Below are 25,591 nucleotides of genomic sequence, written 5' to 3'. Positions count from 1 at the left end.
ACGTGACCCCGCCGTGGCCCCGCCCCCGCTCCCAGACACTGCCAGGGGCTGAGGGGGGGAGGCTGCTGCGGCGGCAGAAGCATCTTCCTCGGGCAGACCCCCCCCCCCCCGCCACCCCCGTCCCAACCCTACCCTAGGCCCTGGCTGGGGACAGCCCCCTCTGCCACCCCCAGGCAAGCCCAGCACGGACCCGGCTGGAGCATCAACCCCTCCCACCCCCATTGCAGACCAGCTGGGGGCAGGCGTCTCTCCACCCCTCCCACCCCCCATTGCAGACCAGCTGGGGGCAGGCGCATCTCCACCCCTCCCACCCCCCATTGCAGACCAGCTGGGGGCAGGCGCATCTCCTCCCCTCCCACCCCCCCATTGCAGACCAGCTGGGGGCAGGCGCATCTCCACCCCTCCCACCCCCCATTGCAGACCAGCTGGGGGCAGGCGCATCTCCACCCCTCCCACCCCCCATTGCAGACCAGCTGGGGGCAGGCGCATCTCCACCCCTCCCACCCCCCATTGCAGACCAGCTGGGGGCAGGCGCATCTCCTCCCCTCCCACCCCCCATTGCAGACCAGCTGGGGGCAGGCGCATCTCCACCCCTCCCACCCCCCATTGCAGACCAGCTGGGGGCAGGCGCATCTCCTCCCCTCCCACCCCCCATTGCAGACCAGCTGGGGGCAGGCGCATCTCCTCCCCTCCCACCCCCCATTGCAGACCAGCTGGGGGCAGGCGCCTCTCCACCCCCCATTGCAGACCAGCTGGGAACAGGAGCACCCCCCATTACAGACCCCCACTCACCCCCATTGCAGACACAGTTGGAGACGGAAGCATCCGACCCAGTTGGGGGGCAGCAGGTAAGTTTGATTTCACGTCAGGTGATTTTTGCTCTCTCGAAGGTAGTTTTCTCTTCTGTATTTGACTCGGTCTAACTGGCCCGACTATTTAGTGCCCGCTCCCTCCCCTGGTTGTACCTTTGACATTTCCAGGTAGGGGAGGTGAAGCCGCCGAGTTCTGCCCCGTTGTAAGTGGTGCTGCGGTTTTAAATGGGGGGGGGGAGGAGAGAGGCCCACACCTACACACTCTTCAACAAGCTGCAGTGGGCGATCTTCCCTGCGTGGGAGCAAGGGCGCCCATTCCACCTTGCTCCTAATGCATTGTCTTATCCGCTTGAATTGACAGACAGGAGGTTTATTACTTAAGTCGGTGCGGCTGAAGTCTATAGAGCATCCCCGGTCTGGGTGGGAGGACTCCAGGCGTGCATTTTGGAGACATGTCACCTTGCCGACGCGTGTCTGCATATTGACTACGGGTTCCTTCTATGCGTGCACGTTGGAGAAGGGTTCATCCTTCCACGGGCGAATGGCTTCTGCATCTTGGAGAGAGGGATTTCACCTCCCAGCCACATGTGCATGTGACGGTACCTTGCTGGCATGCACGCTGGAGAAGAGTCCCCCCATTGCGTGTGAGAATGCTATGTCTGTATGCCGGTTGCAAAGGGGTTCTCCTTGCAGGCATACTGCATGTGAGCAAACTTTAGACAGAAGGGCGTTTTTTAACCTGTCCCCCCAAAAATAAAAGGGTCTCGCACTTCGACTATAGCAAAACAAATGAAATGGGGCTCAGCAAACCCTGCCCCATTCTCCTGGGCACCGGGCAGGGCTGTGCAAAGAACTGCAGAAGTCTGTTGCTGCCTCTGAAATAAAGGGGATTTATTGCCATGCGTTCGGTGACACTTGCAAGAGGAAAGGCGATATTGACTACGGATTTGCATTTGCTTCTTTTTCCAAAATTGTGGTCTTGTCCAGGTCACTCAGACGTTGGGCTTTATTGATTGAGCTGGAGATAGTCACTTGCTTTATTGAGTGGAATAAAGAGACTTGATCGGATAGATATATTTTTTCTCTTTTGCTCCGAGAGGGCAACAAATAGGTCCCACCCAGCAGCTGAGACTGCAGTTCTCTCAGGCACTAGGACAAAACCCGCTCAGCCCCCTCCCCCTCTTATTCTGCTGTCTGATCTATTCTTAGCTCCATTTCTCCCCCTTTGAAGCTGGTGGATTCCTGCCCACTCCCTTTGAAGAGGAAATCGTTTTTTAAAAAAGCAAAAGGAGATTATTTTCACGTGCATGTATATTCCCTCTTAAACCAAGGGAAGGTTTTTCAGAGGAGAAATCCTGGCAAAACTCTGGGTGTTTTTTTTTTTTGAAATCTTATTAACCAGAAAATAAAATGCATTGCTCTGAAATTGTATTTCTCAGAGCTTTATCCTTAAACGACCTTGTGCTTTTTAACAGTTCTTAAGAGTTTTGCAAAGCCTTCATCACAAGATATAAATTGCTCACCAGAAAAATCAGTACTTGCATTTATGTTAAGTGTGCTTAAGATAATATTTTATCTCAATTTATCTCATAACTCCTCACTTACAGGATCATTCATACACATCCCAACTGAGTTATGCACCTATCAATCTATAGCTTTCTCCAAGCAAATAGCAGCTCCTTAAGTTACATGTTTCCCGAGAGGGAATGATTTTTTAAATTATATTTATCTTTCTATATTTTCTGTTATTTTGCGTAGAACTAGAGAAAGGCAGCTTCCAGTTTTCTATTATTTTGAATTGATTCTCCATTATTCTTGAATGATTCCCTAATTTTGTGTGTTTTAATACATGTCAGGGATGGTATCAGTTTGTAATACCTGAGCCCCATACTCTGAATGGAAAATTCTCTCTTCAGAAACAGCCATTGGTGTGATGAAATCTAACTATTATTGAAAGTGGTATCATCTGATCCTTTTAAAATGTCTCAAACACAGCCCCTTTTGTGCTAAAGAAAAGGCAGAGCTCTGGCATTTTAAAATAGTTCCCTCAACAAACCCAATATCAATCATTCAGTTGCTGCAGGGAACATTCAGCATTATTTTGAGTTTTGCCCAACAAAAAATAAACGGACAGCTCTTTCCCAATCCAGCATAGATCATTTTCATTTTTAACCAGCGTTGGTGTGCCTGGTAGATCCTGTGTGTTGAATAAAGTGCACAGACTGGTTTCTCTAGTCATTCCATTAGATGTGAGCACAAAGATTGAAAACATCATTAACAATTATCTCTGCATATTTTTCCCCAGTAAGAGGTTACTTGGTAGAAGAGGTAGTACTAGCCAGTAATAATAATTCTCAGTCATATGTACTAATTAAAGAAGTGAGTCAGCTAACAGCTCAGTGCCTCAATTTCCCCATCTGTAGAATAAGAATAACAATTCTTTTCCTGGTAGGTATGGTAAAAATTAACCCTTTAATAATAAAAGCACTTATAGTATAGCACCTTTCATCTGAAGATCATAAACTATAATATGAAGGAGTGTATATATTCCCACTTTACATATAGGGAAACTGAGGTACAGTGTTTGCAACTATGCCATTGTCATTCTGCAAGTCAGAGACAAACAGGCTTGGAATAGAACTCCAGACTTCTGATTCCTAGTCTATGCTGTACCCATCAGACCATGCTGCCTTCCAGATTCATTAATATTCCTATAGCATTTTGAAGTTCTAAAACGCTGTATTAAAGAGCTGAGTTCAGGCAAAGTATGGATTGCTATGGATGGCACTCTAAGATATTCTTTAATTATCTGCCACATTGCCATGATCTCGAGGCCACATAGAGCCCCATTAATTGCCGGTGGCTGCCGTACATATCCCAAATAGATTATAGCGGACAGATCTTTAATTAATCCCAGGCAGGAACACTCATCTATGTTTGCAGACTCGGTCTTCAGCTTCCAAAGTGTCTGCTTGACTACCAAGCCACAAGCCATTAAGTAAAATCTACACACCACTTACATGTTAGTTTTATCAGAGTGAAGAAATATCAAATGCCTTCACTCTCCCATCAAGAAAAGTTACTTACTTTTTACTGAGATTTGCAATAGTTCTTAATCTAATGTTAGAAATGCCATAGTTTAAATGTTTTAAAAAATTACAGCAGTGTTTTGTGAGCATTTGCCTTAACTGTGCCCTGCAGGGACCAGTTCTGTGGGGTAGGGGAGAGCTCCACTCCTTGTTCTCCCTTAGGAGACTGCCAAATCTACCCACTAAAACCTGGACCAAACCCACCAATGTCTGTTCATGTTGCCACCACAGGTAATGACTCGGGTCACTACCAGTCTGTGTTGTGTTTGAACCAGTGCATTAAAGTATGTCTTCACAACAGAGATAACTCAGGCTTTCACCCAGGTGCCTCTAATCTGACTACCGTCCACACACACAAACCTCTCATCTGGGTTTAGAGGTGCTTTAAACCCAGCTAGCTGATACAGTTAGGCGATATGGGTTTGAGCCTGGGTTCTGCTTTAACCCAGGCTGGTAACACATCCACTTTGCAGTGCTGCTAATCCTCCGGTGCCTTCCCACAGTTCCTACTGGGCCATAGTTTCTTCCCCTCTACAAACACCTTCCTTCTGTACCAGAAATCACCTTCTAGTTTATGTACACCAGTTTGGCATTTAAACCCCACATTGTATTTAGGCTGCTGTATTTCTACAGCACTTCCACAGTATTTGAACGGTCTTTGGGAAGGAGATAGGGGAATGGACCAGGGAGGATGCAGTGGAGGAACCAGCGTGATCTCCTTTGCAACGTACCATGCTGCCAAGATGCCTTCCACCAGGTCTCGTGCCTTGCATCTGCCTCCTGTTGCCAAAATGAAGGTTGCATTAAAGCCAACAGCTGGTCATCATTCACAGTAAACTCCATACCTCCTCATGTGTTGCAACCGAGGCGGAGGACCGGAAGTTGTTTACATTAGTGAGCTGGCAGGCTAAGAACACTTCCACACAGGTCCATCCTTCCTGGGCCAAAGTTCTCTCACAATACACTGTGAAAGAATTCAGAGAACTGAGTGCAGCGCTAAGAGCCAGGGGATAGCCCCCCAGAAGTCCTAGCCTACTTCCTCAGGTGGATGAGTGCTGCACCAGCATGGATGCAGTCACACAGGTGTGGGACGTCTTACGCTTTTGCAGTAGGGCCTCTCTACCCAGGCTAATATAGCCCAGGTACAACAACAGCGAACCCTGGGTACAACAACTGGCCATCAGCAGTTCTTTCTCTTACGTATATGTGCGTGCACATGTACACCATTTAGAGGTGGTTTAGCCTTAAAGGTGGGGTGGCTGGGGGAAAAAACAGCTATTTCCAAATTCTGCTTCCATATAATCCAGCAAATAGCATTGCCATTGGGCTGGCAAATGAAATCCTTTCAAATGAGCACTCAGTGTCTGCTGGGTTAAACATGCAGGACTCTGAGCCCACTGACTGAAGGAGGAAAATGGGGAAGTGTGTGGGTGTAGGGGAATGGGTGGAATTGGGGCGAGGAGAGGAAAATGTGTCTTCACTTCGTTTCCAGAAGAAATGTAAGCCCAGGTATTAGGTTGAGATTTTCAAAGCAGTCTAGCACATCTTCTATTAAAATTATTTGTATTACCATAGCATCTAGGAGCTCTAGTTATAGACCAGAATCCTATTGTGCTAAACATTGTACTGTGAGATGTGAGTCTAAATCTCTTAGATTGCTTTGAAAATCTCAAAGTATTTTTCCCCCCCAGAAGTTATTCTAATATCAAAACCTCAGGTCTCTTCAAAAGCTCATGTACATGTGTCACTCGTTGAAATTTCTGGCACAAGATAATACATGGTAGAAAACCAGTCTCATTCCTGTGGATAAACTTGGAAGCTTTGCATTCTTTGTCTGAAAATGTTTCTTTCTCCTCTCCTACCAAATCTGGACAAAACAACCTTGAGGCTGGGGTTGGAATACACTCCAGTACATACTATCGATGTCCTAAACAGAGGTAGATAAGTGGTGTTCTGGGATTCTCCATAAGGGAAAGTTTTATGCAAGGGAATTTAACAAGGCATTTTGTTCGGCTTTTTTAAAAAACAGCTTTTCTTATACAGTGTCTGCCAGAGTTCAATAAGGCTGCTGTGCATTTGGGAAAGTTATGGAATATTGGAGAAAAAAAGAACTAATTCATAAAACAGATATTCGGTAAAGCACCCTCAGTGGAATGACTTAGACAAATCCTTTGAAAATGACATCCAGAAACAACTGAGTGATACTTTGGAAAACTCCTTTTTAAAACGTTTTGGCTGGAATGTATCCTGTAGCAAAGATCAGGGGGTAGCCGTGTTAGTCTATATCTACAAAAACAACAAGGAGTCTGGTGGCACCTTAAAGACTAACAGATTTATTTGTGCATAAGCTTTCGTGAGTAAAAACCTCACTTCTTCGGATGCATCCGAAGAAGTGAGGTTTTTACTCACGAAAGCTTATGCACAAATAAATCTGTTAGTCTTTAAGGTGCCACCAGACTCCTTGTTGTTCCTGTAGCAAAGAGTTAAGTCTGTCACAAAAAGGAGGCGCAAAAGAGGCCCAGTTTAGTGGCCTGAGTATAGGGCTGAGAGCCAGGAGTCCTGAGCTCTAATCCTAGCACCATTACTGATTCACTCTGTGGCCTTGAACAAGTCACCTGAGTGTCGTCATCTGCAAAATGGGGCTAATAACAAGTATCTCTCAGCGGTGTTGGGTGTCTCAATTAAAGAAGACCTGTAAAGTGTTCTGTGATTATCAGCTATCTTACTGCGTTTTCCCCTCTGTTCTGCTCCTTGAACTGATATGTTAAACCACTAAGCTCTTTGAAATTCTGCTACAAGATCAACCTCTCCTGTGATGCCTGCTGGGCGTGGCCAATTAGCAGAGGCCCGACAGAGGGTCAGTGGGATTGCTTATCACTTTGTTTTGAAAAAAATATTAAGTTTAAATGATTTGGAACCATCAAGGTATACACAGAGAGGAAGGATGGCCCAGTGGTTAGAACACTAGCCTGTGACTTTAAAGACCTGTGTTCAATTCTCTGCTCCACTACGGAATTCCCATGTGACCTTCCGCAAGTCACTTAGTGCTTGTGTAAATGAATGTGTAATTCACCATAAACTTGGCTGTAAGTCCATGTTGCACTTTCCTATTGGGCACTCAGCAGGAGTGCTGGAATAATTTTTATAGTGGGGGTGCTGAGAGCCATTGAACCAAACTGTAAACCCTGTATATACTGGAAACTACTTCAAGCGAGGGGGTGCAAAAGCACCCCTAGTTAGGGTTGCAGGCGTCCAGTTTTCAACCAGAACACCCAGTCGAAAATGGACCCTGGTGGATCCAGCCATTAACAGTCCGGTCGGCGGCGCAGCAAGGCTAAGGGCAGGCTCCCGAGGCGCAGGGGCGATCAGGGAAGTGCTGCGTGCTGCTCCAACACCTGCTCCGCAGCTCCCATTGGCCGGAAACCCCTGCTTTACCTTTAAAGGGTTAAAAAAAGCCCATAGGTAAAAAGAAGGGAGTGGGCACCTGACCAAAAGAGCCAATGGGAGGGCTAGAACTTTTTAAAATTGGGGCGGGGTGGGAACTTTCCCTTTGTCTGTTGTTGTTGCTCTCCGGAGAGAGGAGACGCAGAGCAGGAACGGGGCTAAACTATGCTGTAGGAAGCTTTAGGCCAGGTATGAAAAACCATCAGATCATACCTAGAGACTACTTATTTGAAGTCCCCAAATAGGTAAGTAGATCAGGGAATGTCTAGGAAGACGCAATTAGGTTTCTCTCTTTTTTCTTATTGGTTGTGGACTCCTCTGTGCTAACCCCCAAATGCTTTTGTTTTGCTTGTAACCTTTAAGCTGAACCTCAAAAGAGCTATCTTGATCCTTAATTTTTGTAATTGTTTTTTTTTTCAGACCTAGCAAAAAGCCTAAGTTCCAGATGTATTTTCTTTCTTTTTGTTTTTAATAAAATTTATGTTTTTAAAGAACAGGATTGGTTTTTTTTGTGTGTCCTAAGAGGTTTGTGCATATGTTGTTTAATTAGCTGGTGGCAACAGCTGATTTTTTTTTTTCCACAGCTCTTCCCTGGAAGGGGGGAGAGGGGGAAGAAAGGGCTTGAGGGTACCCCGCAGGAAGGAATTCCCAAGTGCTCCTTCCTGGGTTCTCAAAAGAGGTGGTGTTTTTTTTTTGCAGTTGTGTGGTGGTAGGATCTGCCCATCCAAGGTCAGAGAGAAGCTGTAGCCTTGGAAGTTTAATACCAGCCTGGAGTGGTCAGTATTAATTTTTAAAATCCTTGTGGGCCCCCACCTTTTGCACTCAAAGTGCCAGAGTATGGAATCAGCCTTGACATTGGGGGTGGGGCAAGGGTGTTCAGTTTTGTGCAATTAGAAAGTTGGCAACCTTTCCCCTAGCTCCAGCACCTGTGGCACCGCACTACGTGTCTGTGTGGACCCTGCTGCTGTGCACTAAATGATCCTAGCCTGCTTTGAAAGGGGAGTAGGTCAAGGCACGCTAGGGGACATTTTAGTGTGCAGCAGCCAGTGTTGCATAAGTACTGATGAAAAGGACTTAAGTATAAGTGCCAAGTACACATTGCAGAAGTCCTTATAAGTACAGGTGTGCTGTGAAAGTCGTGCTTATGTATTTATAAGTAAAAGTACAAGCAGAAGCACAAGTACTGTCCACTCCCGTATTCCCTGCAATTGTCTGGTCAATGTATGGACAACTACCGAAATAATGGGAACACATAGTGGAGGAGAAAGAAGAAGAGTAACAATGAAATGTTATTCATGTACATGGACAATGGATTGACAATGAAAAATATCTTACAAATGTAAATACATTTATTTACACACACACACACACACACACACACACCCTGAATGTGGAACAGTTGCGAGGGATGTGATTGTTTCAGAAACCTATTTTGAAAAAGCACTTGCAGAAGAAAAAAAGTTGCTTGTATTTTAAATACCTTTTAAAGTGTACTTAATACAAGCACGAAGTACATAGTATTTAAAATTCTTAAGTACAAGTATGTAGTGTGCTTCCAAACAGGTAAGTGTGTACTTAGGTGCATGGGAACACTGGCGGCAGCAGCAGGGTCCACTTAGACACTTGAGTGTGGCAGGCTAGTGCAAGGTATATTTACACCCCAGCTTGCTGTGAACTAAGTACTTGTTTAGACAAGCCCTAAAACACTCTGTGCCTCAGTTCCCCATCTGTCAAATGGTGATCCTAGCACTTCCCTACCACATAGGGATGTTGTGAGGATGAATCCAGTAAAAATTGTGATACTAGGTGATACAGATTATGATACAAATACTATGGTAAACAGGGGCCAGATAAATACCTTCAATAGATAAACAGACCTAGAGCTGGCATATGTAAACACCGGAACTTATTACGGTTACCGTCTTCCCTCTTATTGTTTTGCGTGTTCGTTTGTTGCATCTTATTTGAAATTAGACTCTAAATTATTCAGGGCAGAGAGCTTATCTTGCTCTATGTTTATACAGCATCTAGGAAGGTAGGTTCCTGATTCTGCTTGGGACCTCGGCGTGCTACAAATAAGTAAGAAGGGTTAGTCCAAGAGTGCTGGAAGCACTTAATATACTGGATGTATTTATCTGTCTTACGTTTTCTGCGACTATAAACATAAATAAGTACAAAACGGATGCTAGTTAGTGCCCACTGCTCACACTGTCGTCTCACCTCAGCTCTGTTGTGAACAATCCCCAAAAGGCTATGGCCAGAACAGAACCCTGTTTTTAATGTACTCGGGATTAAAGGATTTTCTTAGCTTTCTGAGAGGCTTTTTCTCAGACTCTGTTTTCGTGAGCAGAATAATATCTTGTATTTTAATGGAAGGAGGATCAAGTCTTTCCATTGATTTTAAAATGGTGCAGGAGCAAACCTTGAGACTCTTGTGTGACAGAGTCCTGATCAGCAGAGCTTGCTACTGTGGAGCCCTCCCGGGGTTCTTCCATCTGTGTTCACACAGAGATTAATAACAAATTGCTTAGCTAATAAACTGCTGCATGCTAGCTGTGAAGCCCTGACCATTGTCCTCTTCCTTACCACCTGTTGTGGATGATTAGATTAATGCCTGCTCTTGTGCTCCCATGTGGAATGCAGTCTACACTGATATGTGTATGGAAATTATCATGTTCCACCTATACTTTGAGACTTCTGCGGGGTGGAGTTCTCCCTGGGGTGATTGACAGGGGTCAGTGCAGGAAATTGCCTCTTGAAGCAGGGCTGCCAAAGCTCGCCAGCACCAAGTGCCACCTTTGCAGAAGTGTGAGGGCTGCACCCACTGCGTAGCCTTTAAAAAGAATGAGATGCACGTTACTGTGCTATCTCCTTGTGTCTGTGTCTTACGGATCCTTTTTTTGAATGGATAGAAACTGCTCGTTGTTCGAGTTCACTAGTGCTGAGTACAAAATTCCAAGGCATTCCCAGAGAGCAGTAGCAGGCGTGGGCTCCAACCCGTTGGATTCACCCGGGCACCATAACTGCCCCAACATCTCTGAGTTGACAGCTGAACCAGAGGGTGGACTGTACTCTGGGCACCCTATTCCTAAAGTGTTGCTTTTATTGATGTGAGAGAGGGTGCCATTGCTTCCCAGGCAGGCTGAGCATGAGGGCAGGCAAAACGCCGGCCAGATGAGTGGTGGGGAGACAGCTGATTTGTTTATGGTGTGGGGTGATCATAGATTCTTTTTTTTTTTTTTTTTTTTTTTAGGTCAGAACAGACGTCCGTGATCATCTAGACTGACCTCCTGTATAACACAGGACTTCCTGAACTAATTCCTGTTGGAACTAGAGCAGATCTTTTAGAAGAACTTCCAATCTTGATATAAAATTTTCCTGAGATGGAGAATGTAGCACAGCCTTTGGTAAGCTTTTCCAGTAGTTAATTACCCTCACTGTTAAAAACTTGTATCTTATTTCTAGTTAGAATTTGTCTAGCTCCAACTTCCAACAACTGGATCTTATCATAACTTTTGTCTAGTAGATTGCCGAGCTCTCTCTTATCAAATTTCTGTTCCCCATGTAGGGACTTACAGACCACGATTAAATCACCTTTAATCTTCCCTTTGATAAGCTAAATAGACTTCAGGAGCCCAATCTATCACTATAATACATGTTTTCCAATCCTTGAATCTTTATTGTGGCTCACCCTCTCCAATATATCAGCATCCTTCTTGAAGTGCAGATGCCAGAACCGGATACAGTATCCCAGCAGCAGTCACACCAGTGCCAAAAACAGAAGTAGAATAACCTCCCTACTCCACATTCCCTTGTTGATACATTCAAGGACAACATGAGCCCTTTTGGTCACAGGGTCACACTGGGAGCTCAGGTTCAGCCGGTTATCCACCATGACCCCACATCTTTTTTCATCATAACAGCTGAGGGCGCTGCATTGGTTTTTGCCTTCAATTTTTGTGTGCTCTTAACCTAGGTCACACCTGAATAAACTTAAAAAACAAACCAACCCTTCCCCCCAAAAACCCGGTCTGTGGTTTTAGGGCTGTTTTTAACTTTTACTGGCAAGTTTTGTGTGGGTTGCTGTTCAAGGGTTAGGAGACTTTCTGTGTCTCCTCTTTGAGGCAGTGTGGGCTGAACTCAGGCTGAGAACCTGGAACTCCCAGATTCTAATCCCAGCTCAGTTTCTTTCTGTCTGTCCAGTTTTTTGGGGGGTTGCCCATCATTGTGGTGTCTGAGTGGTGCCAGGCCACTGTTCTGCAGTTTTCCCCATCCCAGAGGGGCATTAGGGTTAATCAACTGCTCTATGTGCAGTGTCTTTCAGGTGCAGAGCATAATGTAAGCTGTAAGTATTATGACTGGACTTTGCAGGAGAACCTTAGAAGAGTGTATTTATGTGTCCCAGGCAAGTCTCTGAAGAATAGCATCACTTGCGTGAATTTACTCCCAAACCATTTGTCCCCTCAGCCTCTCAAAATGTAAACAAGTTCCTGTGGACATGGACAGCTCCCAAAGTTAGTATGTCAAGAGCTCAGAGTAGCAGCCGTGTTAGTCTGTATCCGCAAAAAGAAGAACAGGGGTACTTGTGGCACCTTAGAGACTAACAAATTTATTAGAGCATAAGCTTTCGTGGACTACAGCTGTCTCTTTGAAATCAGTGGGTGGTTTGAGCTGGAGGGGAGGAGTATTTCTTTATTCTTGGATAGTGCTTTGTTCTTTTATATTGATTAGGGTATGAAGTGTTAACACCTACTTAACTAACTTCCCAAGCACACTACTATACTATGTAAATGAGACATTCCACAATGCAGAGAAGCAGTAATGTCCCCAGGAAGGAATCACTGTTTTTTTTCTAGATGCTTTGTATTTTTAAACTCTCCCCCCCTCCCCTGTTTGTTTGTTTGTTTGTTTGTTTGTGTGAACCCTCCACAGGCACTTTCACAGGGCGCAGAAGTGGGCAGGAGAATTGGTATATGTTTTTTCTTTGCCTCTATTTAGGATTGGGCGGTGCTATTATCCCAAACTACCTAAAAGCAAACTTCACCCACAAGACACCACACTAGATTGGGATGTTAGATTGGGGTACCACTCAGAAAAGACTGAGCACTTCTTCAAAATATTGTCCCTATTCTTTCTTGCCTGCTTTAATAAGGATTGAAATGATTTAAATTAACATTGTTAACTATAGTACTAAGGTGTAAGAGTCAACACCTCCTTGAGATGACATCAACAACTCTTGGAGCTCCCGTTTCAGGCTGTCTGTAGACTCAGGCATAGAACGTTGCATTGGTTTCACTCCACTGACAATTTGAAGGTTCTGTTTGCAGCTGTAATGGCTGGAGACTTGTGCCAAGATTTACAAAAGCCCTGATGAGTGACGCATCTTTAAGTGCCCTGCTGAGCCTTATTATTGGAATGTCTCTTTACACACTTCCTGGTGGCTAATTAAAGTTTATTTTCTATATGTAAAACTTCAGTAATCTTTTGATTTTCAACTTTTCAAGCCACTCAGAGGCAGCTTAACACAGTCTTTCCTCAGGTATTCAATTAATACAAGTAAAGTTTTACTATAAAGCTCTGTGTGTCCATGTCCATGTGCATGTGCATGTGGGATAGCTCAGTGGTTTGAGCATTGGCCTGCTAAACCCAGGGTTGAGTTCAATCCTTGAGGGGGCCGCTTAGGGATCTGGGGCAAAAATCAGTACTTGGTCCTGCTAGTGAAGGCAGGGGGCTGGACTTGATGACCTTTCAAGGTCCCTTCCAGTTCTAGAAGATAGGATATCTTCATTTACTTAAAAAAAAGCGGGATGGAGGATGTTAGGAATCATTAAAAAAGGGATAGAGAATAAGACGGAGAATATCTTATTGCCCTTATATAAATCGATGGTACGCCCACATCTTGAATACTGCATACAGATGTGGTCTCCGCATCTCAAAAAAGATATACTGGCATTAGAAAAGGTTCAGAGAAGGGCAACTAAAATGATTAGGGGTTTGGAATGGGTCCCATATGAGGAGAGATTAAAGAGGCTAGGACTCTTCAGCTTGGAAAAGAGGAGATTAAGGGGGGATATGATAGAGGTATATAAAATCATGAGTGGTGTGGAGAAAGTGAATAAGGAAAAGTTATTTACTTGTTCCCATAATATAAGAACTAGGGGCCACCAAATGAAATTAATGGGCAGTAGGTTTAAAACCAATAAAAGGAAGTTCTTCACACAGCGCACAGTCAACCTGTGGAACACCTTGCCTGAGGAGGTTGTGAAGGCTAGGACTATAACAGGGTTTAAAAGAGAACTAGATAAATTCATGGAGGTTAAGTCCATTAATGGCTATTAGCCACGATGGGTAAGGAATGGTGTCCCTAGCCTCTGTTTGTCAGAGGGTGGAAATGGATGGCAGGAGAGAGATCACTTGATCATTGCCTGTTAGGTTCACTCCCTCTGGGGCACCTGGCATTGGCCACTGTCGGTAGACAGGACACTGGGCTGGATGGACCTTTGGTCTGACCCAGTCTGTCCGTTCTTATGTTCTTATCCACCAGGATGCAGTTTACACTGCTTGCATGTTGAGGGCCTAGTCCTGTGTCCTTTACTCAGGCAAAACTCCCATCAAAGTGAATGGCATTTGTTAATATTAATAGTACAGTAACTTGATTAATAGGCCCTGAGTTTTTGATGTGGATCGGTACTAAAAAAATTTCTACACAACCAAAATACTTCATTGTAATTTTTTATTTTTCATGGCGTCGTCTTGTTCCCAGCCCCCCCCCCTCCCGCGCACACACATAAAAAACTCCCATTTAAAAAGAATCCTTGCGGCTTATTACTAATAGAAATGCAGATTATTAAATTGCAGGGTTTTTTAAAATCAGGCTGACTTTTCACCGTGTATCACATGATTCAATTACTATTTGCATTAACCGCATCTTGCATAATAAATCTACGGTTTGTCTAGATTAAGGAAATTTGCACCATAGTTTCACTGCTGCAATTGTCCAGTCAAGATCCTAAATTAGTCAGTTTCGTGTATGTTTATTGCCAGTTTCACCTTTTTGTTCTACTGCCAATGCTGTTGTTTGGTTTTGCTGGTATTGCAGAGGAATGTTAAAATCTCCCAACAAATCATGCTTATTTAGTCCATTCCTATTAAACACCCACCTCCATCCTGGTGGCTTTTGTTTACATGTGGAACATACATTTAAGCCTGGTCCATATTAGAAAACTTGTGTTGGTGTAACTAGATCCATTTTAAAATCAATAAATGTAGATTCACGTAAGTCAGTTTAAATCGCGCTTAAACCAATTTTGCTTAATGTGGTAAGTTAGCTGGAAGTGCCTCTTTAAAAATCCGCAGGAACTTGCTCTTCTACATGGAGTTAAATGTGACGCTCTATTGATTATTTATTTGTCCTCCTTCTCGCTCTCATTTTAGGTTGGAAATGGAGGATGTCTGTTGGATGCTCTGACTAGGATGCTTTCACAAGCCAGAGCATCCCTGCTACTCACTGCCTGATCGATGGCTCAGAAGTGCAGGAGCTGATAGATTTTAAACACCTCCTCAGAGATGCCTGATGAAATGCTTCAGAACAGCAGCGGGATGGAGGAAGCAGTGCAGAGGGAGAACAAGGCTGGACCACGCAGCCCGCACCGAGGCTCCCTGCGGAGAGCTGTGGCTACGGCAGTGACCTTTGATGGAGAAGCCACTATGGACAGAAGGAAAAAGAAAAAGAAAGAGTCCCGTCCAGAGTCTATTATAGTTTATCGGTCGGAGAATGAAAATAAGGTGGAGGAGGAGCAGGCGGAGGAGGAAGGAAGGGAGAGAAGTTCAGAAGAAGGCTCCAAGTTCTTGGGAAATTCTGTGGCAGATGGTACGTATCCCCAGAAGCTGCAACTGGCATCCAGATTCCACTAGCCATTGAGCCACTGACCAGTAAAATATATTGATCCATGTGTAAACAGGGGCACTAACTCTTGCCTGTCTCTCTTTTTTTCTTTTTCTTTTTTTTTAAGATATGGGGAAGGATAAAACTTCTGGAAGTGTATCCTCCTCTCTTGTGGATGAGTGCTCTGAACCCCTGCAGGGCATCCGTGGGACTTGAGGGCGCAAGCCCTTTTTCAGATGTAGCGTTTATTAGGGTAGATGCTGTGAGTTATTTTTTGGGCTTCCGTACTGTTGCTTTTTTTGAAAATTCACCATTTTCAATTTACAAAGCGAGGGTTTTTTTTGTATGGAGGCAGGATCGGGGGGAGCACAGGAGGAGAATCCTGGACCGTCTTTCCAGCTCCGCTACTGACTTTTGATGTGATCTTGGGCAAGACACTTCAACTTCTATTCCTCAGTTTTCCCTGTCTCGTAATAGCAGAGAGGGGGTTTGTGAAGCTTCAGACATGAATGTTTGAAAGTGCTGTGAAATCCCAGATAAAAGGGACCAGGGGTTATCTTTTGGTCTGTTTTCTTAGCCACTTATTTGTTTGAATATGCTCCCCATTGGTCCCCCTCTTTTTAAATCTTTTTTTTTTTAATGTAGCTGCTAATTTAGGGCCTGATCCAGAGAGATGTTGAGCACCCTCTGCTCCCATTGACTTTGGGATCAGGCCCTCTTCCCTACTTAGAAAGAACTGCATGTAAAGCAAATGGATGGGAAATTGGGCTCTAGGTTGATCAATTCTAGAGGCTCTTTCTGGGATAGTGCCATAGGGGGAGGGCACTGGCTGCAGCCTCCTGTTGGTACAGTCTCAGCATAGCTTCCTCTTTGGAAAGGGACTCTTTGTCACGGTCACCAGTGAGCACTTTCAGAGCCACTTTCACCCAGAAGGGTGGCTGGAGATCTCTGTACGGGGGCGAGTAGTCCTTGACAGGTCTTCTAGCCCTACTCATCTATTCGGACTCATAGCTGATATGGGAGAAGAGTGGTGTGTGTGTGTGTGTGTGTGTGTTGGGGGGCAGGGGTTAGTAAATAAGGAAAATTGCTGTTCATGTATATTCCATCCCTTTCCCTGTGCGGAATGCACTACTTGTATTCACAGCCCAGTTAGATCGCTGCATCTCCAACCTACTGTCCTGCTGTGTTTTCAAGCCTCAAAAGGGTTGCAGACAGTGGACGCTCCTGTTTTTAAAGTATGTCCCATCGTCCCTTCATTGATGTCCTAACTGAATTGCTACTTTCCCCAGGGAATATCCATATCCTGTTTTAGGCTTGTAAACTCGTCTATTCCCACCTCTGCCCAGGCCTTCCTCTGACTTGAGCCAACCACTCCTCCTCCGCCCAGTGTCCCACTCAGGCAGTAGCTCTGTTTGGGCTCGTCAAGCCAGCTCATGATCCCTGTATTCTTCCAGGACTGGGCTGGGGATGGGACTTTTTCTGTCCCTCACTGTGGAACTCCATCTCAGAGACGGTCTGCCAGACACCCATGTTGGCTGCCTTTAGATTATGCTGCAGGTCCCAGGGACTTCTGTTGTCTCTTTCTTACCCATATTTGACCCCTTCCTTTTGTTTTTTGTTATTTCTGTACAACTTCCTGCCCCTTTCTTCCCCTGCCTTTCACCAGTGTGGACTGGATCCGTTGTGGTGGTGACTGGTTTGCCTGGGTCTGTCTGTGTGCCACGTTGTTTGATATTGGGCCATATTTGGGCTGTTTTGAGTTTCCCTTTAGTTCTTTTAAAATGTCTCTCATATGTTTATGGCCCTTGGAAGGAAGCATTTGCAATAAGTGCCTTACAGAGCAATGAAATAAATATCTTTAACTGGGACTCCCTTCTCTGTGGCCTCTACAATCCCAGCTCTCCAGCAAGGACAGATTGCTACCACCTGCCTTTTCACAGGTCCAGAGAATGTAACCACCACCCCTATTCTTCGCTACTGGTTTCCCGTTCGCTTCATGGGCTATGTCGGATTAGCCAGACTTGTTTTAAAAACTCTCTGCGGACTTGCTGCAGCCTAAGTAACGGACCTAGGGCCAAATTCAGAGTTGATGTGTAAGGGCGTATAACTGGGACCCCTGTAACCACTGTGTAAGGCAGGGGTGGGCAAACTACGGCCCGCAGGACAGATCCGGCCTGTGAGCTCCCGCTGGGCAACACGATCTGGGGATTGCCCTGCTCCGGCGTGCCAGCTGGGCTGCAGGGTCGGGGGCCGCACCACGTGGCTCCCGGAAGCCGCAGCATTGCCCCGCTCTGGCTCCTATGTGCTCCAATGGCCCCCTCTGGCACTCCAATGGGAACTGCAGGGGCGGTAGATGGGGCAGCATACAGAGCCACCTGACCGCGCCTCCATGTAGGAGCTGGAGAAGGGACCATGCTGCTTCTGGGAGCCGCTTGAGGTAAGCACCGCTCGGAGCCTGCACCCCTGAGCCTCTCTTCACGTCCCAACCCCCTGCCCCAGCCCTGATTCCCCTCCTGCCTTCCAAACCCCTCAATCCCAGCCCAGAGCACCCTCCTGCACCCCAAACATCTCATCCCCAGCCCCACCCCAGATCCCACACCCCCAGCTGGAGCCTGCACCCCTGCCCCAGCCCGGAGCCCCCTCCCACACTCTGAACTACTCATTTCTGGCCCCACCCCGGAGCCCTCACCCCCTCCCGCACCCCAACTCCAATTTTGTGAGCATTCATGGCCTGCCATACAATTTCAATTCCAAGATGTGGCCCTCGGGCCAAAATGTTTGCCCACCCCTGCTGTAAGGGGCTCTGAGTTGGTGTAACTTAGAAGGTGGAAGAATGGGGGCTGCTTTAACTTCGTCTTATACCCTTTAGTTAGTTCTTTTCTTGCTACACTGTATCCCTTGTCATGCAAATTATACCAGCTTAGACTTTCCCTCCCCCCACCTCTGAATTTGGCCCACGGAGTATATGGTAGTTGGTGTAGCACACATGTTGAGGGGACCAGAAGAGAGAGTACGTTGCACCATTTTAGAGTCCCCTCTGAATCTGGCCCATTGTCTCTTTCCTCTACCATCTCCCCTCTCTTCCTATAGCAGCTGCCTCCAGTTTTTCCTTTTACACAGCCTCGCCAGTACAGCGCCTTCTCCACTCCTGCCATCTCAACCTGCGTCCCTGGATAGCTCCACATTTTCTTCCATTTTCCTGTGTGATCTCCTGCCTGCATCTCTTAGCGTCCCTTGCCCTGCCTTTTTGTTATTATTATTTACCGTTATTTGAACTCTAACTGTATTGTCTAATGTCTTTGGGGATTTTCATGAAACGTGCTTCAAAAAAATAGTTCTGTTAATGTTGATGAAATTTCTCTCTCATTTGAAGGTGGCTGGAGCATGCCCTTAGACAGCCGATATGTTACTTTAACTGGAACTATCACAAGGGGGAAGAAGAAGGGCCAGATGGTGGACATCCATGTTACGCTAACAGACAAAGAACTACAGGAGCTGGCTAAGTCAAAGGAGCCTCCAAAAGATGAGACACCGGAAGGGAAGACGACTTGTGACGTTGGATTGGACAGGGGCCCCCATATTCTGCTCTGGAGCATCATCTGCCTTCCTGTCATCTTTGTAGTGTCCTTTGTGGTTTCCTTTTACTACGGAACCATCACTTGGTACAACATCTTCTTGGTGTACAATGAAGAGAGGACCTTCTGGCACAAGATCACCTTCTGCCCCTTACTCATTATCTTCTATCCTGTCATAATCATGGTCATGTCTTTCTTCCTAGGCTTATATACGGCGGTTACCCAGATTGCGTGGTCCTTCGGTGGCTGGTGGCACGCTGTGAGAGATATGGAGAAGGGATTCTGTGGCTGGTTGTGTAGCAAGCTGGGCCTAGAAGACTGTTCCCCATACAGCATTGTTGAGCTGCTAGATTCTGACAATATCTCAGGTAGTCTGTCTGGCAAAAGCTCTGCACAAGGCGTTGAGACTTCAACAGTCTGAGGCTTTGTCCTGCCTGACTCTGACTTTCTTGATCATGTGTATTACGAATGGTGCACCAGACAAAGAACTACACTGACTTTTTTATCTTTGAGCACACATGTAGAGAATGAAAACTTGGGAGTTGGGGGGGAGGAGAGGAGATTAAATGTGCACAGAGCACCAAAATGCTGGATGGGAGTCTGGCATTTGTTGTCAGGTGAACATGCATGGTTATTTCATAGGGCTGCTTAGCTGATCTGTTTAATATTTGGTTTTAGCAAATCACAACTGTGTGTAATTGTGAGAAGATCCAGGTGTGTGGGGTGAAGGATGGAAGCTGTATAGGTATGTTGGGATGAGCGGCAAAAGCCCCACACTTCTGCAAAAGGCAGTTCTAGTTTTAGTGTGGAAAGGATGGACCACATAGTGAATATAGACCTAGCTAAAGAAGTCTGTTCTCTGGACAGTCCCTGTACCCAACACCTGCTGAAATCAGGAGATCTGTGCTCATGTGGTGCTAGAGGCTAGATTGCAAAAGTGCATGGTGTTACTAAAGTTGTCTTAGAAACGGGTATGTTGGGAAAGGTGTTTCACTAGTTCACACCAGTGCAACAAACCTTGCAGGTAGTCTGGCTGCTGCAGTGAAGAATGTATAGTGGCTTGAAAGGGAACGTCGATACTGAATATCTGGTTTGGTGTGCAAGCAAAAACTCAGGTTGTGCCAAAAGGTTCCTCCTTTCTTAATCCTAATTATATAGCAGCATAAGAAAGAAGCATCTCCACTGAACAAGAACCAGGAGTTTGTACTTGTGAATGCAGTTTGTGTTTGTGTGGAGCAGTAGCACATGTATTTAGAGCGGCACAGATGATGTGTGCAGGGGGAAAGTCTTTCTACATGGATATGAGGCAACAGAATGGCCTATCTTGCTGTCCTGATAGGGCAGTGAATCTGACCCTTGGGAATGGGAGATCCTGAGCCTGCATCATTTAGCGTTAATGCAAAATGCATTAGTCTCTCCGGCTGGAAATCCCACCCCCATTTCTTGACTCCGTGTCTCCATACAGTTAATTATACTGAGCGGTGATGGACTTCAACCTTCATTTTAAGTCTGTCCCCTTCCCCCCCTTTCTTCCTCTGCATCTCCTCCTAGAGGAACATTTTTAAGACATTTAAAGCCAGGAATCAGAAGGGAACTTCTGTGCCAATCTTGACTGTCCAGTTTTGGACTGGGAAGGTGGGTAGTAGTTGAATTACAGGTGTCCAAAAGATAGTTGTAGTTTATAAGTAACCACTACAGCCGTGGTTTTCAACCTTTTTTCATTTCCAGACCTCCTAAAAAATGTTGAATGGAGGTGCAGACCCCTTTGGAAATCTTAGACATAGTCTGCGGACACCCAGGGGTCCGTGGGCCACAGGTTGAAAACCACTGCTCAACAGCAAAGTTGGTGCCAGTGGAAGGTTCTGGAGCCTGAACCCTCTACTTCCGCATCCCCAGTGTACAGACATTAAAGGGAGCAACCGATCAATCTTTTCCTTCCTTGCATCACTCCCAGCCTGGAAGGGCCCACCAGTCACATGCATGGAGATAAGTGATTCATAGTGTGCAATCTATTCAAACAATGTGGCCTTCATGGGTGTATCTGTATGCACTTCTCTCCCCTACCAGAGGGCTTATCTGCTTTAGTTTTGGGGTTGCTGAAAGCTTGTTTCTCACACAGTGAGTTTAGCTGGGACACTGACCTTCCCAGCATGGGGACTCGGCTTGTTTAAAACTGTGTGTGTATGCTTGACCTCTTTCTTCTGCAGCTCACTGCTAGGCACTGGCAACAGGCCGGATAGGATGCAAAGCAGCCTGCTTTAGGTACAGCTGTATTTCCACATCTGTGCTTGCTCCAGCTTCACTCTTCCGAATCTGGTGCCCGGAGAAGTAAACAAACGACAGCACATTGGCTGGCGAAACCGCAAAACCAAATGTGTGCCAAAGAGATAGTGAACAAAATCCCTGGAGCAAAGAGATTAAAGCCAGCCACAAGCAGAGCCTCTTGGCTTCCGTGAATAGCATCATATGTTAAAGAGAATCTCCTTGTCTCTTTTCACATCAGACTAATCTCAGTAGAATTTTACTCCTCCTGACACTGATCCCTTTTTCCAGTTAGAGGGGAACGGGGCATTGGTCAAGCCCCTGCTTACGTCTGTAGTTGTTGTGACAAGGAGTGGGATTCCGACTTGGAATTGTGTCTTGCAGGGTCATGGGAAATGAAGAGAATGCAGTTGGCTCCTTGGACTTTCTGTACAAAAATCTAAACTGCTGGGCACGCTTTTGTGCCCAACACCTGGGAAGCCCCTAAACATTTGGGAGATTTCTGAATTTGTAGTGCCAGTGTCTTTTAAACCACGGTGGAATATTCAGCTCTGAAACGAATGCTCCTTAACTTGGAGAGAGTAGGAGTAATTATGGTAGGGAAGGCAGAAACTCTGGACCAAAGACATTTGAACCAACTCTGGACTGATGCACAAATTGTCCCAATCTGTTATTCTTTGGCTTTATCCCTTCTGCCAAGGATCTCAAAGTACCGTGAGAATGTCTGTGAATCCTGGCATTGCCACTGCCAGGTGGGGGTGCTATGCCTATTTTATAGGTAGGGAACTGTGGTACGTAGGAGGTGAGCGACTTGCTAGAGATCACCCAGCACCTCACTGGTCTAGCCATGAATGGAACACGTGAGTCCTGACTCCTAGTCTCCTCTAACAGATATGGTCCATTTGCAATTGTCTGATACCCCAGTCTCACTTTTATTAGCAGTTTCTTAAAGACAGAGGGTCCTCTCTGGTAGGAAACAAACCTTTGAGACAATAGGCAATACCTTGCTCTCAGAAAAAATCACAAATCTATGCAGCATTGGGGCCAATTCAAGCAAAGGTAATGCCTCCCCCAAAGCTATTCTCCTGGAGTCGTTCTCCTAGGGGCCTGACCTGACGCTTTTTCCTGTCTTCTGACGTCAGTAATAAGAAGTGCGAGAGGTAAGTGGCTGAGCCTTGGCAGTCTGTTTCAATTGGCCCAGGGCCACTGATCCATTCTGAAATACCCCACTCAGGAACAGCAGGTGCGCAGAAGTCTGGAAGAGCTTAAGTTGTACAAAGCTGGGAGAGGGTTGTGAACTCTCCCTTATGGAACACTGCCAGCCTCCTATCCTCACAAGATGCACCAGGCTGATTCAGAAGACTGTTTTGTTTACTTTGGGTCTGCTGCATATAGTTCGCAGTCGGGGCTGGGGGTGGGAAGGCAGGCAGGCATCATTGCAGGTGGAGAGGGAAGAGCAGAGCAGTTCAGTCAAGTCAAACAGTGAATGCTCAGAGCTGAGTCAACAGCATAAAGGGCCCTTTAGCTCCCAGAGGGCTTGGATGGTAAATACTAGACACAACACAGCTTTGTACAGTGTCAGTTCTCTGCTCTTGGATTCACCGTGAAGATTGCAAGCAACCTGCTGGAGAGGAACGGCCGAAATCAAATGTGTGCCTCTTACTGCCACGTAAACCCAAAAGAGGGTCAGATGAACTGTCCTCCTCATACATACATTACAGTTAGGCTGTTGGACATGCTGTGACGCCCCTTTAATGGATTATATATGAAATCTGTTTTCTACTTGGATACAAATACCAGGTCTGTGCCTAGTCCTGTTGTCCTCAGTGGGCTGGTCCACCACTGACTTCACTGGGAGCTGGTTTGGACCCTCGGAGACTTCTGGTGCTATTTGTAGTAGCTTTAGGACCTTTCTAAAACCAAAACACTAGACTATTTTTTTCCTCCCACCTACTTGCCTAATGCTGCAAAGTATTTATAAGCTTAACCTGATGTGATTGGAAAAAAAAGCACAACCGCTTGCTTCATTCCTCCCCTCGCTGTTTAAAAGCTCATGAATATTTTTGCTTATGTGCCATTGCCAAACTGCAGGGATCCCCAGGAATCAGTCCCAATGGCTGAACGCGTCTCCGGCTGCCCCTGTTTGGATATAGGCTTTAATGTAATGGAACGGTCTCTGTTGATTTTTGACTGTGCTTTCCCCATCCCATCCTGGCTGGCCTGGTGGAGAGTAAAGCTGCATCTGGCTTTGGGAGAGTGACACGCTCACCTTCTTGCTTGGCTTTGTATTTAAAAAAAAAAAAATAATCATACAATGCTGTTGTTTTCCGTGCTGATGAACGATTATAAATTGTCTCTGTCTAGAGTCCAAAATTAATGTTGTGTCTGAAATTATTAACGTGTCTTTGCATTGATCCATTCCTGTATGGAACCAAGACAGTCTTCGGGCACTGACTTCCCCTCAGCGTTTACTTTTTATTACACAAAAATGATCACTCTTTGATTTGATTTTCCTTGCTGGTTATCCACTGGGCTCAGAGCCAGCTAAGTGCACCTCTCTCCAGTGCTGAGGCTTTCACATTCATGCTGTAGCCTGCAGCTCCTGCAGGGAGGTGGTGTAAAGCTATTGTTTCAATGACTCAAAGATGAATGGCAAAGCACAAAGAAAGCGTGTGCCCTTTACCGCTCCTTTGTGGTGTCTAAAGACTGTGGGAGAGTGGGTGATTCCTCCATTTTGGAGATACCAACTCTTGACTTAGTTCTCTTTGCTGGAGGAAGTGGCAGGAGCCATCGGGTTAAACCTGAGTGGTTTTACTGGAGGAGAGAGGCAATAAGAAGGCACCGATCCTGGGCTACATCTAAGCTGCAAGGGCAAAGTGACTTTATGCTCCCTCATCTTGTGTCCAGTTACTGACCAACATTGGAGTAGCCTCATGGTTGCTCCAACTTACGCCCTTCTGTCAATGGCCATGCCAGGGAGTGTCCGGGCATAGAAATGCCCCAACCCGGCCTCCTTTCCCACAGACACGCCCCTAAGCCTGGGTTGGCTATGTAGGAGCTGATATGGGAGCCCTACACCCGCTGCAGATTTTCCCACTATGGGGGAGTCCTCCATTGGCCTATAAAACCAGCATTATCATTGCTTTGTGTGCCAGGGTGGTGCCTGTGGTCTTCGCCAGGGAGAGCTGTCAGGTGGATTTCAAACCCCATTTCCCATATCTCTTTCCAGGGACTCAGAGAATGGGTAGATAATACCACCCTCTGTTTGCAGCAGGCCTCGGATTAACCTGTGACGGTGCTGAGGACCATGCAGTTCCTGCACAGACACAGGACCGTATTATGCATTTCCTAGAATTTCATAGACGGGGAAGAAGCTCCCTAGAATTCATTAATTGCTGAAATCATTCAGGGGCTCATTTGAGAGTCCCTCTTCCTTCCATGCTAGAGATAGTAGAGGAGAACCCACATCTACCCATAGGATTCAGAGGGAAGACGGGGATGCATACTGGAAGCCCACTTACCCACAGACTAGGGTGACCAGATGTCCCAATTTTATAGGGACAGTCCCGGTTTTGGGGTCTTTTTCTTATATAGGCTCCTATTACCCCCCACCCCGACCCAATTTTTCAGACTTGCTGTCTGGTCACCCTACCACAGACACAACCGAAGGGTATGTCTACCCCCCCCCCCCCCACACACACACACAGAGAAAACCTCATGGCAGCGACTGTGAGCCTCGGTCCACTGACTCAGGCTTGCAGGGCTCATGCTCCGGGGCTAAAAATAGCTGTGTAGATGCTAGGGGTCAGGCTGGAGCGAGGGGCGGGGGGGGGGGGGGGGGGAAGATCTCAGAGCCTTGGCTCCAGCCTAAGTCTGAACATCTGCACTGCTGTTTTTAGGCCCTGTAGCATTAGGCCTAGCTGGTTGACGTGTGCTCTGAGACTCCCTGCCGTGGGTTGGGGTTGTTGGGTTGTTGTTTTTTTTGCAGACGTATCCTTGTTGCTGTTTACTGCTGTACCAGGGAGATTCCCCAGGAATCCGACATTCTCGACCGTTGTGCCTGCCTGAATCATTTGAAAGTGGGGTTGCCGAGTCTGGTTTCCCCTTGCATCAGCAGAAACGTGAAAGGACGTGCATCCCATGCTGACTTACTCAAGAGCAGTCCTGCTCCTCCTGGTCGGGAAGGGCAAACAATTAGATCTTTTGTGTTATCTTCTCTTGGGCAACAGCAGCTACTCCTTGAAAAAACTGATCCCGCCCAGTAAGTTCTCAGTGGAGGACAGAGCAGCAGTATAAAAGCTCATAGATCCAGCAGAATGGACGCTGAGAGGAGACCTAGCTTCCTTCAAACGAAGTTCAGGCATCCTTAGCAGTTTGGTGGCACCTTATTATGTTGTCCTGAAAATGATAATGGGGTGTTCCTGGTATGACACTTTTTGCCAGGAGGGAATTCCCTTGCTGGAGGAGCAGATATGAAATTCCTCCCTCCAGCCCAATGTGAAGGTTGCGGGGCGGCGCAGGATC

At 46.3% G+C, this 25,591-nt stretch overlaps 1 protein-coding gene across 4 annotated transcripts; it reads left to right on the top strand.

The window, feature by feature from the left end:
* The first annotated feature begins 34 nt into the window (after nucleotides 1-34).
* On the top strand, nucleotides 35-23,440 carry TMEM169 (transmembrane protein 169). Of its 4 annotated transcripts, none has more exons than XM_065561416.1 (5): nucleotides 35-242; nucleotides 532-848; nucleotides 10,599-10,752; nucleotides 14,780-15,215; nucleotides 18,604-23,440. In XM_065561416.1, the coding sequence occupies exons 4-5, from the start codon at nucleotides 14,912-14,914 to the stop codon at nucleotides 19,224-19,226; spliced, it is 927 nt and encodes a 308-aa protein (XP_065417488.1). In that variant the 5' UTR covers nucleotides 35-242; nucleotides 532-848; nucleotides 10,599-10,752; nucleotides 14,780-14,911; the 3' UTR covers nucleotides 19,227-23,440. The 4 variants fall into 4 exon arrangements, with proteins under 4 accessions (XP_065417488.1, XP_065417490.1, XP_005279801.1 ...); XM_065561417.1 differs by lacking the exon at nucleotides 35-242 and adding an exon at nucleotides 8,045-8,121 and having other exon boundaries at nucleotides 707-848; XM_065561418.1 differs by lacking the exon at nucleotides 10,599-10,752 and having other exon boundaries at nucleotides 45-242.
* Nucleotides 23,441-25,591: the final 2,151 nt, after the last annotated feature.

Source organism: Chrysemys picta, chromosome 11 (genome assembly GCF_011386835.1).
Source record: "Chrysemys picta bellii isolate R12L10 chromosome 11, ASM1138683v2, whole genome shotgun sequence".
Taxonomy (NCBI): Eukaryota; Metazoa; Chordata; order Testudines; family Emydidae; genus Chrysemys; species Chrysemys picta.
This window is presented reverse-complemented; position numbering and strand designations above follow the sequence as displayed.